Consider the following 12382-nt stretch of genomic DNA (forward strand, 5'->3'; position numbering starts at 1 on the left):
AACTGTTGAAGCTTTGGAATTTCGCAAACACATCCGTGCCTATAATAGCATTTTTGGTTTCACATCCATTGGCATCACATTAGACAAAGGACTTGCTAATTCAACAGGAGGAGTTTACACATTTCATGCACAAGGGCAAATTTACCATGAATTGCCATATTTGATTCCATCAGCTACTTCTCCTTGTTACTTCCAACTATACTTCTACGATACTGATAATGAACTCCAAAATAGGTTAGACATTATGGAAAACAAGGAGGTCAAAAAGAAAAAACTACCACTTAGCCCACACCTTGTAATGTTTGAAAGGTATGAGCAATTAAAAATTGGCACGCATACCCATCAATGAACAAGAAATTTGGGTGGGAGGAAGTATTTCATTTGCCAGAAACCGATGGGATATGATTTGGCGGGGTTTCTTAATCTTAGAGGATGTACCCATCGAGAAGCCACCGTACGTAATCTTCAATATCATCTCGAAATTTACATTTGGGATCCTAAATCGAATCATATATAGTAGTTTAATGATTTTAAATCAATTCAAAATATGCCTTATTGATTTAAATTCGAAAAAAGTTAAAAACAGGCATTTTTCCAATTAAATGCAATTACGTTGTCCAGCTAATTAATCCCCATTCCGGGAATTACAATTTACAATGTTACACCTCAGTACTATACCTATATATAAAGGCCACTGGGTTTAAGAAAGATATAAACACCATCTAATAAACCTATCTTACAGGCCATATCCCTAAATTACCCTTCTGAAATGACAAGAACCAAAGTGAACCTTGAATACATAGCAAAAGATGCTGAAAGGAAATCCACCTTCAAAAGAAGAAAGAAAGGCTTGATGAAGAAGGCGGAGGAGCTTAGCATCCTGTGCGAAGTCGATGCTTGCGCAATCATTTTCTGCCCTTATGATCTTGAGCCAGACGTTTGGCCGTCACAATTGGAAGCTCAACCCATCATCGCGAAGCTCAGGAACATGTCCCTGTTCGGGCAAAACAGAAGAATGATAGATCAAAAAGATTTCATAAGCCAACAGCTCACAAGGGTAAATGAGCTAGTGGCTAAACAACATAGGGAAGTTCGGCACAAGGAGATGACCAATATCATGTTTGAGTGCTTGAACGGCAAAGGGTTTGAGTATTTGAACATGTCTGACCTGAACGATTTAAATTCTCTGTTGAGCCAAAACATAAGGGCTATTGAAAGGAGAATATAATTTCTTGAATAAAAGCATAATGGTGGTGAGTAAAATGGGAAGCGGCGGCAGTGAGGCGCAAGCGCTGGGAGTCTTAGTTTCATTTATTTCAATTTTAGTATCACACATGTTTAATGTTGTTGGTTCTTGATTTTGTCATTTTTCGACTATAATAATGAGTTTTATGTTTTTCTTCCTTACTGCCATTTCACATGAATGACATTCGAATGTTTAGCACACGACACAAACCGCTTTCTAGTTTTTGACTGTTTTTTCTCTTTCTTATAACAAACGTAGATGCATCAATTGTGTAGCTACCTCTAGTTAGATGATTTTCATTTTTACGTGATCTACAAATTAAATAAGCGGCTCGAGTTAATGAAACGAGGACGTTGATATGCCCAATTTTGAAACATAGAAGGATAATAATTAGAGAAAAATATTGAAAGGAGAGAATCCCCAGTGCAAAAATAAATAGAACTAGAGAGAGTAAAACATGACAATAAAGACCACACAAGACACATATACAAGACATGGACATCCTATTAACTATCACTCATACAGAAGATTAACTCACCCTGGACATCCTAATAATAAATATCAGTCATCTGTATTTATAAAAAAAAAAATTGAAGAAGCTTCTCGTTCATAATTTCCTCCCAATTCCTCCTACATGAAAAGGAGAGATGAGGCTCTCGACATAGGTGCCCCCATATCTAAATTTAGTCGGAATGCCGCAAATCACTATGTCCCTCTCTGTGAATTTTTGTGGATTGTACACAACCAAGTGCTTCTCTCCATAGGTATCAAACAACAAGAATTCGTCTTTCGCTAACATACCCACCACATCAAATACGGACAATCCAGAACACATAGTGAATTTGGTCCAAGACTCTCTTACCCCGTACTCCTTCATCATGCAAACCTTATTTCCCCGCTCGCTAACCAAACAAAGAGAACCTCCAAGAACCACCACGTCATAATAGTCATAATCCCCACTCTCGCATCTACCTAACGGAGTAGGCATCGGCACTTCCTTGAAAATCTCACCCGATAAATCGAAAGCAGTAATAATAAAATTGGAACCATTCCCATTCCAACTAAGGTAATGGAGGCATCCATTCAAGAAAACCCCACCAGAGTTTCCCACAATATACCGATGGAAATCTTCTCTTCTCCTCCAAGCATTCGTTTTTAGTGAATAGACAGCCAAGGTCGTAATGCTACACCCATTTTCATAAAAGGATGAGAGCGTCAGAACTACCTTGTAATCATCTGTCGATGAGTCGTAACCCAGTCCATACACATTCGGCACACCATACGAATTCGAATTTTGGACAAATGGACATACAAGCAGTTTCTTACATTCTCTAGTGGATGGATTCAACAAGAATATGGATTTGTCACTACGGGAAACTAGAAGCAAACCATCGCAAGAACTCAAAACCTTGACCCACTTCTCGGTGTCGTGTTGTTCCACTGAAGGAAACTCAAGTTTTGTGGAGGTCGGATTTACGTCGTTGTAATCCACCGAGTTGAGATTGCCAAAGCGCGAAAGGATAACAATTTTTTGTTCAGGATAATTAGAGTTTTTGGTCTTGGTTTGATTGAGGTGGGTTTTGACGAAATGGGGGTCGGAGATAAGGGATTTCCACAAGGGAGAAACGCACTTGAAGCGGTAAAGAGATTTGACGGGTAGTCGAGAGAGTATATTGTATGTGATGAGATCCTGGGGAATGGTTCTGTCGTTTGACATGGCCACCGTCGATGGGGTTTCAAATCGATGGGAGAGGAGCTGTTTGGGTGGTGGTAAGTGGTAGAGCTTGGTGGTGGAGATGCTTTTATAAGCATAGTAATAAGTCGTTGATGGGAGATGGTTACGATCAAAACCCAAAATAAAAAAAGACTGGAGAGGGTCAAGTCAACTTGACCAGCTACAGTGAGAGGTGCTGTTGGAAAATTATTTCATGGAGATTAAATTATTTTACATCGCCGGTTAAGTATTTGTTTTTTTCAAATCAATTACGTTGCGCTACGTCGCCACGTTCTGCTTATTGGGATCACTGTTTTGATGACATGGGCAATGTAATTGATTTGAAAAAAATTAAAGTTTATACCGGGACCGGTATATATAATTTATTCTCTCATTTCATGTTCCTCAAGCAATGCGGTGGCGACGGAAACTTAAATATTAAACCACTAGTAATTTAATTTCAGAATGTCGTGATTAAGTGTGCAGACCACGTAAAATGCGTGGTGATCAAAACTCTCACGTTGACCATGTCTCATGATTATTTAATAATCACATTCGCCAAACAAAAAAGGAATAAAGAGAAGTCTACACTAAAGACAAATACTAATTAATATGCTTGTGTTTACACTCATTTATGACCAAATTCTAAAAAAGAATTTTTTAATGAATTAGTGGCCCCAAAATAACATTTTGAGCATTGGTTGTATTAGGCCTCGATTGATTTAGACTTTTGGTCGAATATGTAGTGGGCCTATTCTTAGGCTTGTTCGACCCAATTGAGTTAAAGCTCAGATTAAGTTCAGGCCTTGGCCCAACTAATCAATGTTCAGACTAGTTTTTCTGGCCTATTTAGCCCAATCAGGCCTGAAAATAGAGAAGTTAAAAAGGCTATAAGTTGCTTAGTCATACTTGAGAAGCAAGCTGCTCAAAAGCCTAAAAGATTCTCTCTAACAAGCAACTTAAGGCCTGCAACCATTTTCCTTCAGCATAAAGCAAGGCCACATGGCATTCATGCAACCCATGTAGCCCAAGCAGCTCAGTTAGGCCAAGAACATGTGGCATGCATGCAAGTTGCCAACACAAGCAGCTCAACCAGGTCTGCTGTATGAAAGCTTAAAGAGAGCAAGTGGTAGGGCACAAGTCCCATGAAATCTCCCTATTCCATATATAAATGTGTATATGTACGGAAATACTTAAAATAGCAAGTGGGGAAAGAATCTAGAATGGCCAAAAGGCACATAAAGGTCACGTTTTTGGCCTTGGTGGACCCAAATATCCCTTTTTACAAGCATCTCATGCACACAAACTGCTCACAAGCAGCTCTAGGGGCCTAGGGATGCTGTGTTGCTGCAAATTCTTTTTGCTTTAACTAGTTTTTAGGCAAAAATGAAGTTTTTCAAACCTGCAGCTGTTTTTTTGGAGTGGAGAGCAATGCTTGGACAGGTGGCAGCTTCCCATTGGAGCATTCGAAAGCAGTTCAAGGCCTGGAACCTTTGGCTATAAATATCAGAATTGAAGGCCTTGGCAAAGGTCCCCGACTATACAAGCCCAACGCTTATGTAAATTATCTTTACTTTCCCGCAAAGTATTTTATCTTTCAGTCCAATCTAGCACAGCCTAGATTTTATTTCCTTTCATTTCCTTATACCTAAACTTCGTTAAACCGTTAATGAAATTCATTTATCTTATCGTTCAGTCATTTTTTTTTTCTTTTCATTTTTCACACGGTTGAAAAATTCTAAGTCCTTATTCCGACAAGATAAACTACGAACCACATACAGCCTCACCCCTTAGGTCGTACGTAATCGTTCTATTAGAAGTTAGATCTGAGGCATTCAGGCCTTGATACGAATTTGGACTGCAATTCAGTCCTGGCACGCCTGCAACTCTAGCCAATTTGGTTTTGTACATTTTTGTGGTAAACAGCTTGGTATTAGTTTTATTTTCTGCGAATCTGATCTCGCTCAGGGCCGGCCTTGGGCTAAAGCCCAAGGTGCCATGGCTTTAGGCTTCCAAAAAATACCAATTTTTAGGGCCTCAAAATGTCTCCTAGTCTTATATAATACTATACCCAAAAAAATGGCCCATTCCAAGTTAAAAAAGCCCACATGGATACAATGAGAACTGGGCCCAAACAAAAACTCGGTGGCAGTTTTGTAAAAAAGAGAACTAAATGGTCCATTTTCAAAGAAGCAAAACCAAAAGCTCTGACCTTTTTTTCTGAAAATGAATTGAAGCCAGAGAGGGCCTCTGAGCTCTGAAATCGAAAGAAGACCAAGGGTTTTCTTTTTTCCCTAAATTAATCAGCTCACATCACCATGGCACCGTCGGCACGTCGTCACCAATCCACACCCACCAGTGAAGAACGAACTAGGGTCCTCTTGGATTATGAGTTCTTTGGTTTGAATGTTTGATCCCACATTCCAACTGCAGATTTCTATTTTCCACTTGTAACTTGTAAGCCTCTCTTTCTTTTTAAGCTTCCGAGGTATATTACAAATTCGGTAACTTTTTTGGACTATTGATACTTAGATAATGCTTTTGAATTACTGAAATGATCAGTTATTTGAGATTTTTTCTTATTGCTCAGTGCTATTTTGTTTTGGAAAATGTGATTTGTTTATTTTGTGTTTGTCTTCAAAATTCGTAAAAGGCCTCATTTTTCATTATGGCTTTAGGCTTTCGAAAACTCAGGGCCGGCCCTGATCTCGCTAGGCGTCTTTGAAATATGGCTACACTTACTGTGCTCTGATTGCATCCCATATTTAATGGTTTGTTTGGTCTGTTGAGGCCTATTTGCTTCCATGGGTTCTTTTCTGTTGTGAAAGCCTTATAGTTGAATACAATTCTCATATTTGCCAAAAAAAAAAAAAAAACCATTTATTCGTTACAAATTAAAGGAAAAATAGTAAAATACGTGAAGAAGCTTCTCTTTCATTGCCTCCCAATCCCTCCTCGATGATGAGGTGAGAGGAGGCTCTCAACATAGATGACCCCAAATGTAAATCTAGTCGAAATGCCACAAATCACCACGTCCCTCATTGTTTCGTTTTTTTGAATTGTACACGACCAATTTCTCTCTATGAACTCTACTTCGTATCACTCCGTTGCCTAGCTTTCAACAAATAGTCGTTTTCCCCCAACAAACACAACAATTCAACTGTAGACATTCCAGGCATATCGATTGTAAGTTTGGTCCAAGATTCTCTCATCCCGTATTACTCCATCATGCAAGCTTCAACATGGCCGTGACGGTGACTAAAAACCAAACAAAGACGATCCCCGAGAACCTCCAACGTATAGTACGTGTCATTCTCGGTATCATCCAACCAAGCAGACAACGGCACTTCCCTTAAAACCTCGTCGGAGAAATCGAAAGCAACAAATGTGAAGGAATGATCAGAATCACCCCTCCAACAACGGCAATGGAGACACCCATTCTAGAAAAGCCCACGAGAGCCTTCCACCAGGACATAACGGGAATCTTCAATTCTCCTCCAAGCTTTGGTTTTCAGAGAATAGACAAGGGGAGTGATTTTACCACTCTTTTTTTTGTTAATGTCATTTTCTTTTGTGTCTTTATTAGATGATTTATTTTGTGAGAAAGAGAGAGTGACATTAACAAAAAAAAGAGTGACAAAATTAATTCCCAATAGACAACAACGATCGTATTTTCATCGCGAGAAGATTTAGGTAAAATGTAATAGGAAGAGAGCATCACAACCTTGTAATCATTTGTAAAGGGATCGTAACCAACACCGCACACAGTAGTGGCGAACCCACCACCCGGATTTAGTACAAAAGGTATTGTGGGAAGTTTCTTACATTCTCTAGCGGCTGGATTCAACAAAGAAGAGTTCCGTACCTTGACGGAAACTATGTCGATGGGAAACTAGAAGCAAACCACTGCAAGAGCTCCATACAACGACCCAATTTTCGGGGGTGCTATGTTGTTCCCCCATAGGAAAATCAAGCTTTGTGGCGGTCGGATTTACATCGGCAAAACTGACGGAGTATTAGTTTAATCAAATCAATCACAAATCTAACTTTCATTTGCTTTTTGAATTAAATTAAAAATTAATTAAAAATATTGTAATTCAGTTTTTTACTTTTCGTAGACGATCTTGGACTTAACTGCTATTCTTCGGCATAATTGTTAATTCCTTGTTTTATACTCCTTCCGTCCCTAAATAAGTGTCCGACGCGCAAAATTAGGCCTTACAAAATATGCATATTTTTCATTAAAAAATTTAATTTTTTTTCACAATCTAATAGAATTTATTGCTATCTATTGATCTGTGAAAAGAATTTGATTTTTTTAACGAAACAAATGCATCTTTTTGAAAGCTTAGGTTTGCGCGCCGAACACTTATTTAGGGACGGAGGGAGTAAATTATATTGAGAAATGATTTTGCCACTCTTTTTTTTGTTAACGCCACTCTCCTGTAAGTGTATTTTTGGTGCAAAAATGCAAAAACACACTTGCAGAGGAGTGACGTTAACAAAAAAGGAAGAGACAAAATCAACAGCCATTATATTTTTAATAAAAAACTAAACACCATCCAACTTGAAGAAATCGTCCAAAATCCCCAGTTTTTTCAGTCAGGTCACATCCGTGCTCTTCTTTCTAGACTTTATGAATCAGTAAACCAAATTATTACACTTCGAATGCATAACATAAGCAGTGATCTCGTACCCCAAGAAGAAAAGTGAGAGAGGGGACGAAAATTTTTTACACTTGGACTTTCCAGGCTGCTGTAGCAAATAGATGTGGGTTTTTATTTTTTATTTTTGTACAGAATAAATGGCCGCATGTACATCTATACAATCTTTCTGAATTTGCATTTCATATCAGTTGAAATTAAGGAAGTTTACTTGTGGATAGTACTAACGCGTGTCACGATGGACACTGCTACGACACTTTTCAAACAATCCCTCATTCTAATTTTTAGTTGAAAATTTTTAGTCCAAAATTGGGGAAGAATTAATTAAGCACTCATTAATTCATATCCAATTAATTAACCACACATACTGTCAAGTACACTTGTTAACAACCGGCTCATGGTATTTGTTTTTCTGTGTTATTGCCTTCCGTTACAAGGGCTACAACAGAAAGGTGGTAGCAGCATCATTTCTCTAGTATCACTTAGCAAGAGAAATACAGAGACTAAATAATAGAGTAGCTGTAGTTCTTAAATAAACAACCATGCACCCGATGTTGTAGGTATCACTTGAAAGAAAACTTGAAAATGAAAATTACTTCTTGAAAAACTAATATAACACACACGGACAAACAGTATAGTACAAGCACTGATAATAGATTCAGTTTCTTCGCCCCTTCCTTTTCGGCCTCTTTGGAGTTTTCATTGCCCTTTCAAAGATCGCAACGAACCGTTCATGATACCTCGTGGTCAGCGTGTGCCCAATAACCAACCCAACAATTAGCCCACTCCCATATCCCATCATTATGACCATCCAGTACATACTCCTCGAAAACTCTGAACCATCGCCTTGCGAGCTGTGTCGCGGTGGTGGTGGGGGTGACGTTTCTGAATTCCCGCATAACATCGTTAGGGGGACACCACACAATCCCATATTCCCACCATATGAACTATTATCAAATGTATCGAATTGTTTACCTCGAGGTATGGGGCCCGTGAGACGGTTATGAGAAACATCTAGGACTGAGAGGAAAGTGAGTTTGGTTAGCTGCTGAGGGATCTGTCCTGAGAGCAGGTTTTGAGATAGGTCCAACGATTCCAGGTCCATCAGATTTGCCAAGAAAGACGGGATGGTGCCAATGAGGTTGTTATTGGAAATGTTTAGTGCTTGAAGTCCACCGAGACTTCCGAGGGATTTTGGAATTTCTCCGTTGAATTTGTTGTTTGAAAGATCAACAGCTACAAACACACTTTGGATCTTCTCATAAAACCTTTTCGTCCTTTTAATAGAAATTGTTACTGAATAGGTAAAACGCCATCTGTAAATAACGTTTTTGACGATTACAAATAGTGGTTTATACACATGCATGTATGCTGGATTCTCTTTCGTGACCACTTTCATTGCATTCCAATTCTGGAAGTACTCTGATGGCAATGTACCAGAGAAACCATTGTGTGAGAGGTCAATGATCCGCAACTTCGGAAACTTCAAATTAGTCTTAGGATTCTCAATGGCACCATGGAATCTGTTAGATCTGAGAATAAGAACTTGTAAATCAGGGAGAGTTCCCAACCAAAAGGGAAAAGTGTCATTGATCTGATTATCTTCTAGAACAAGAACTTCAAGCATTGTACAATTAGCCAATGAACGCGGTACCACCCCATGCAATTGATTTTGACTCAAGTCAATCATCTTGATCTCCCTCATGGACATATGGGGAACAGTACCATGAAAATTGTTGCTACTCAGATTGAGCAGCAACAGAGAATCGCTGCTAGAACTAGCCAAGCATTGAGGAATGGCCCCACTTAAGTAATTATCTGACAAGTCAAGCGCAAAAAGAGCTCTATTTTGGCAGAACGATGTTGGGACTTCTCCGGTTAATAAATTACCAGCGACTCTATAAGTAAGGACAGACGGTGGTGGAAGAGAGAATGGTCCTTGCAGCCTGTTAAAGCTGAAATCTAGGGATTCTAGTGATATCCATGGAATGGCATATGGATGCTCCTCAAATCCTGTAAGAAAGTTTCCATGAAGGTTGATATGTGTCATTGTTTCTTTACTTGTGTTCCACAACCAAGTTGGTATTTTGCCATGAATATCGTTATCAGCCAAATTTAGCCCTTCTAATTTGTCCTGGAACCTCAAGAAATCAGGGAACTCCTTCAAGTTGCATGACGCCAATCCCAAACGGATGAATTTTGGTAGAGTAGCATTTGTACTGTTTGTTGCTAGCACCGTCAATATATTTCCAGACAATCGCAATACAGCAAGGTTTTGGAGATTTTGAAAGATGTCTAGCTCGACTTTACCACTCAAGTTGTTTGAAGAAAGATCAAGACTTTCAAGATGCTTGAGTTGAGAGATTGATCTAGGAAACATGCCGGATAGTTGATTTTCTGAAAAGTCTAGATAGGTTAATTGGGTGAGGTTCAGAAGCCAAGATGGGATTTCACCAAGTAACTCATTGTTGCTAAGAACCAAGACGGATAGCTGGGTCAAGTTTGCAAAAGACTGTGGTAATACATTATTTAATGTTGTACCAATGAAGTATAACGCAGTGAGTTTTGATAGCTTTCCAAATAGGAAAGATAGGGTTCCTGCATCAAAAGCACCACCGCCGAGTCCTAATTCAGTGGGTTTTGATAAGTTTGCGATTGATGAAGGAATCTGTCCCCAAAAATTGTTTCCAGAAACACACAGAGACGTGAGCTGGGCTAGATTGCCAAGCGAGGGTGGAAGAGTCCCATACAAATTGCAGAAATCTAATTCTAACACAATTAAGGAATCAGGATTCCCAATTGAAGTTGGAAGCACTCCGGAAAAACTTGTGTACGAAATGATCAATACCTCAAGCGGACTATCGTGTGGAAATTCAGGAAGGTAACCAATGAGGTTTTCATTGAGTTTAAGGTCTAAACGCCGTAGGTTTGGTAGATGGAAAATGCCCATTGGGAATTCACCATACAGCAAACAACTCTGAAGATGAAGACTTGTTAGAGACGTCATATTTGATAAAGCACTTGGAATTGTAGAAGATATGTTCACCCCACTGAGGTCAAGTACTTTCAGGTGGGTTAGGTTTTGAACTAGGTCTCTCATACTAGGTTTTCCAAGTTTCAAAAGAAGTTCAGGAGAATATGGGTCAAAAAATCCAGACAAATCTAGGAAAGTCAATCGGGAAAGCAAGGAGATCTCAGAGGGGATCTGACCAGAAAAACAAGAATTGTAGAGTTGGAGACTCCTTAGTCTAGAAAGATTTCCAATTCGGGTCGGAATTTGAGAATAATTGAAGTGATTGTCAGCAAGGTTCAGCCTCCGAAGGTGAACAAGGCTGAAGAGTCTGCTATTGGAGTTGATAGAACCATGAAGGAAGCTACTCCTGAGGTCTAGACCAATCACATGACCGGTGTCATGGTCACACTCCACGCCATCCCACGAGCAGCAATTGCTAGCATTTCCGTCGAGCTTCCATGACTCAACCTTTGGATAAGCAGAAGGGTTGCCAGAAGCAAACTTCTTGATGTCAAAGCCATGCTTGAACTGCAGCAAGGCTGATCTCTCATCTTCATGGCATAGTGGCTGCATAGAAGAGTAAGAGTTAGTCAAAACATTATTAAGATTAAAACAACACAAGATCAGGAACGTGTGAAGAAACAAAGATGAATCCATCATGTGTATAAGTAGCTATCTTAAGAGATACCAAATCTTGGATGAGAAAGCTAATGCCCTTAATGTGCTTTTATACACTCCTAGTGCTCAAAAGGCATATCTCTAATAATGGACCCCTCCCCTGAAGTCCATTAGCTTTTGAAGTCAAGTGCACCCACTGAACTTGTTGGATGAACAGAGCACCAGGAAATTGAAGTGCTAGAGGAGATGGTGTTGGACCCCTTCCCCGGTGTCGACGTTGGAGTTGCTCCAACACCTTTTTAGGTAAAGTCACGTTAGCTGTAGAGCGTTGGTCTAATCTCATCATGACCAAATAGATTGTAATGGTTTGAACTTCATTAAACGCTCTAAATATGCATTGACCCGGTCTTTTTACGCTTGTAGAGCGTTGGTCTAATCTCATCATGACCAAATAGATTGTAGTGGTATAAACTTCTTTGAACGCTCTAAATATGCATTGACCCGGTCTTTGCGCTTGTAATTAAGTATGCATTTTTTTTTCTTCGTTGTCGTTCACTGGAGAAGGGTTAAAGTCAATTCACGTAGAGTGTGGGAATTTTCTGGGCCGTGTTGTTCATTACATCTTGACTTGATTCTCACAAAAATTCATTCTGGAACCGTAGCCTAAAGAATTATAATAGAATGGGTTGTTTTTTTTTTTTCGTTTTTGTCAACTTGGTAGGAAACTTTCATTAATAAAAAAAAGCATAACAGTGCATCGAAAAAGATGATTATCGTTCCATAAAGGATCCAATAACCGATTAGGAGGTCTAGTTTCCAAATACGAATACCAAAACCTCGCACACACGAAGTTGCCAAAGTGTGAGCACCTACATTGGCTGATCTATGAACAAAAAGAAAATCACAAATCCTAACTGATCAACTCCTCAGCGAATATCTTCGATGACAACTTCCACTTCCATAGGGCAAGATCTTTTGCAATCCAAAATATTACTCCCTCTGTCCCTTTTTAAGTGTCCCATTTCGTAACTCCAACTTATTAAGAAAACATCATTATTACATCTTTCACATCAACTTTTACCTCTATTTTCTCTACTTACCCCTTATGGAGACATCATTATTATACT

At 39.2% G+C, this 12382-nt stretch overlaps 3 protein-coding genes across 3 annotated transcripts; 1 reads left to right on the forward strand and 2 right to left on the reverse strand.

Annotated features, from left to right (window-relative positions):
* Nucleotides 1-769: 769 nt before the first annotated feature.
* LOC131312447 (agamous-like MADS-box protein AGL80) lies at nucleotides 770-1280 on the forward strand. Its single transcript, XM_058340197.1, has one exon. The coding sequence runs from the start codon at nucleotides 770-772 to the stop codon at nucleotides 1226-1228; it is 459 nt and encodes a 152-aa protein (XP_058196180.1). The 3' UTR covers nucleotides 1229-1280.
* A 573-nt stretch (nucleotides 1281-1853) lies between these two features.
* Nucleotides 1854-2963, reverse strand: LOC131316238 (F-box/kelch-repeat protein At3g06240-like). The gene has a single exon (XM_058345539.1). It carries the CDS (start codon nucleotides 2961-2963, stop codon nucleotides 1854-1856), a length of 1110 nt encoding a protein of 369 aa, XP_058201522.1.
* A 3215-nt stretch (nucleotides 2964-6178) lies between these two features.
* On the reverse strand, nucleotides 6179-11598 carry LOC131316239 (receptor-like protein 7). The gene is made up of 5 exons (XM_058345540.1): nucleotides 11371-11598; nucleotides 8365-11204; nucleotides 6865-6965; nucleotides 6685-6797; nucleotides 6179-6400 (listed from the first exon to the last, which is right to left on the reverse strand). The coding sequence occupies exons 1-5, from the start codon at nucleotides 11596-11598 to the stop codon at nucleotides 6179-6181; spliced, it is 3504 nt and encodes a 1167-aa protein (XP_058201523.1).
* Between the last annotated feature and the right edge of the window lie 784 nt (nucleotides 11599-12382).

The sequence above is a fragment of the Rhododendron vialii genome, chromosome 2a, assembly GCF_030253575.1.
Source record: "Rhododendron vialii isolate Sample 1 chromosome 2a, ASM3025357v1".
Taxonomy (NCBI): domain Eukaryota; kingdom Viridiplantae; phylum Streptophyta; class Magnoliopsida; order Ericales; family Ericaceae; genus Rhododendron; species Rhododendron vialii.

What these genes read in the sequence shown, in the direction of transcription:
- LOC131312447 (XM_058340197.1), top strand. Translation starts at nt 770, where the DNA reads ATGACAAGAACCAAAGTGAACCTTGAATACATAGCAAAAGATGCTGAA.
- LOC131316238 (XM_058345539.1), bottom strand. Translation starts at nt 2,963, where the DNA reads ATGTCAAACGACAGAACCATTCCCCAGGATCTCATCACATACAATATA.
- LOC131316239 (XM_058345540.1), bottom strand. Translation starts at nt 11,598, where the DNA reads ATGAGATTAGACCAACGCTCTACAGCTAACGTGACTTTACCTAAAAAG. An exon ending in GGGCACACGCTGACCACGAG is followed by an intron (nt 6,966 to 8,364) that starts GTATCATGAACG and finishes ATACTCCGTCAG; the next exon opens with TTTTGCCGATGTAAATCCGA. An exon ending in TGTATGGAGCTCTTGCAGTG is followed by an intron (nt 6,798 to 6,864) that starts GTTTGCTTCTAG and finishes TGTTGAATCCAG; the next exon opens with CCGCTAGAGAATGTAAGAAA.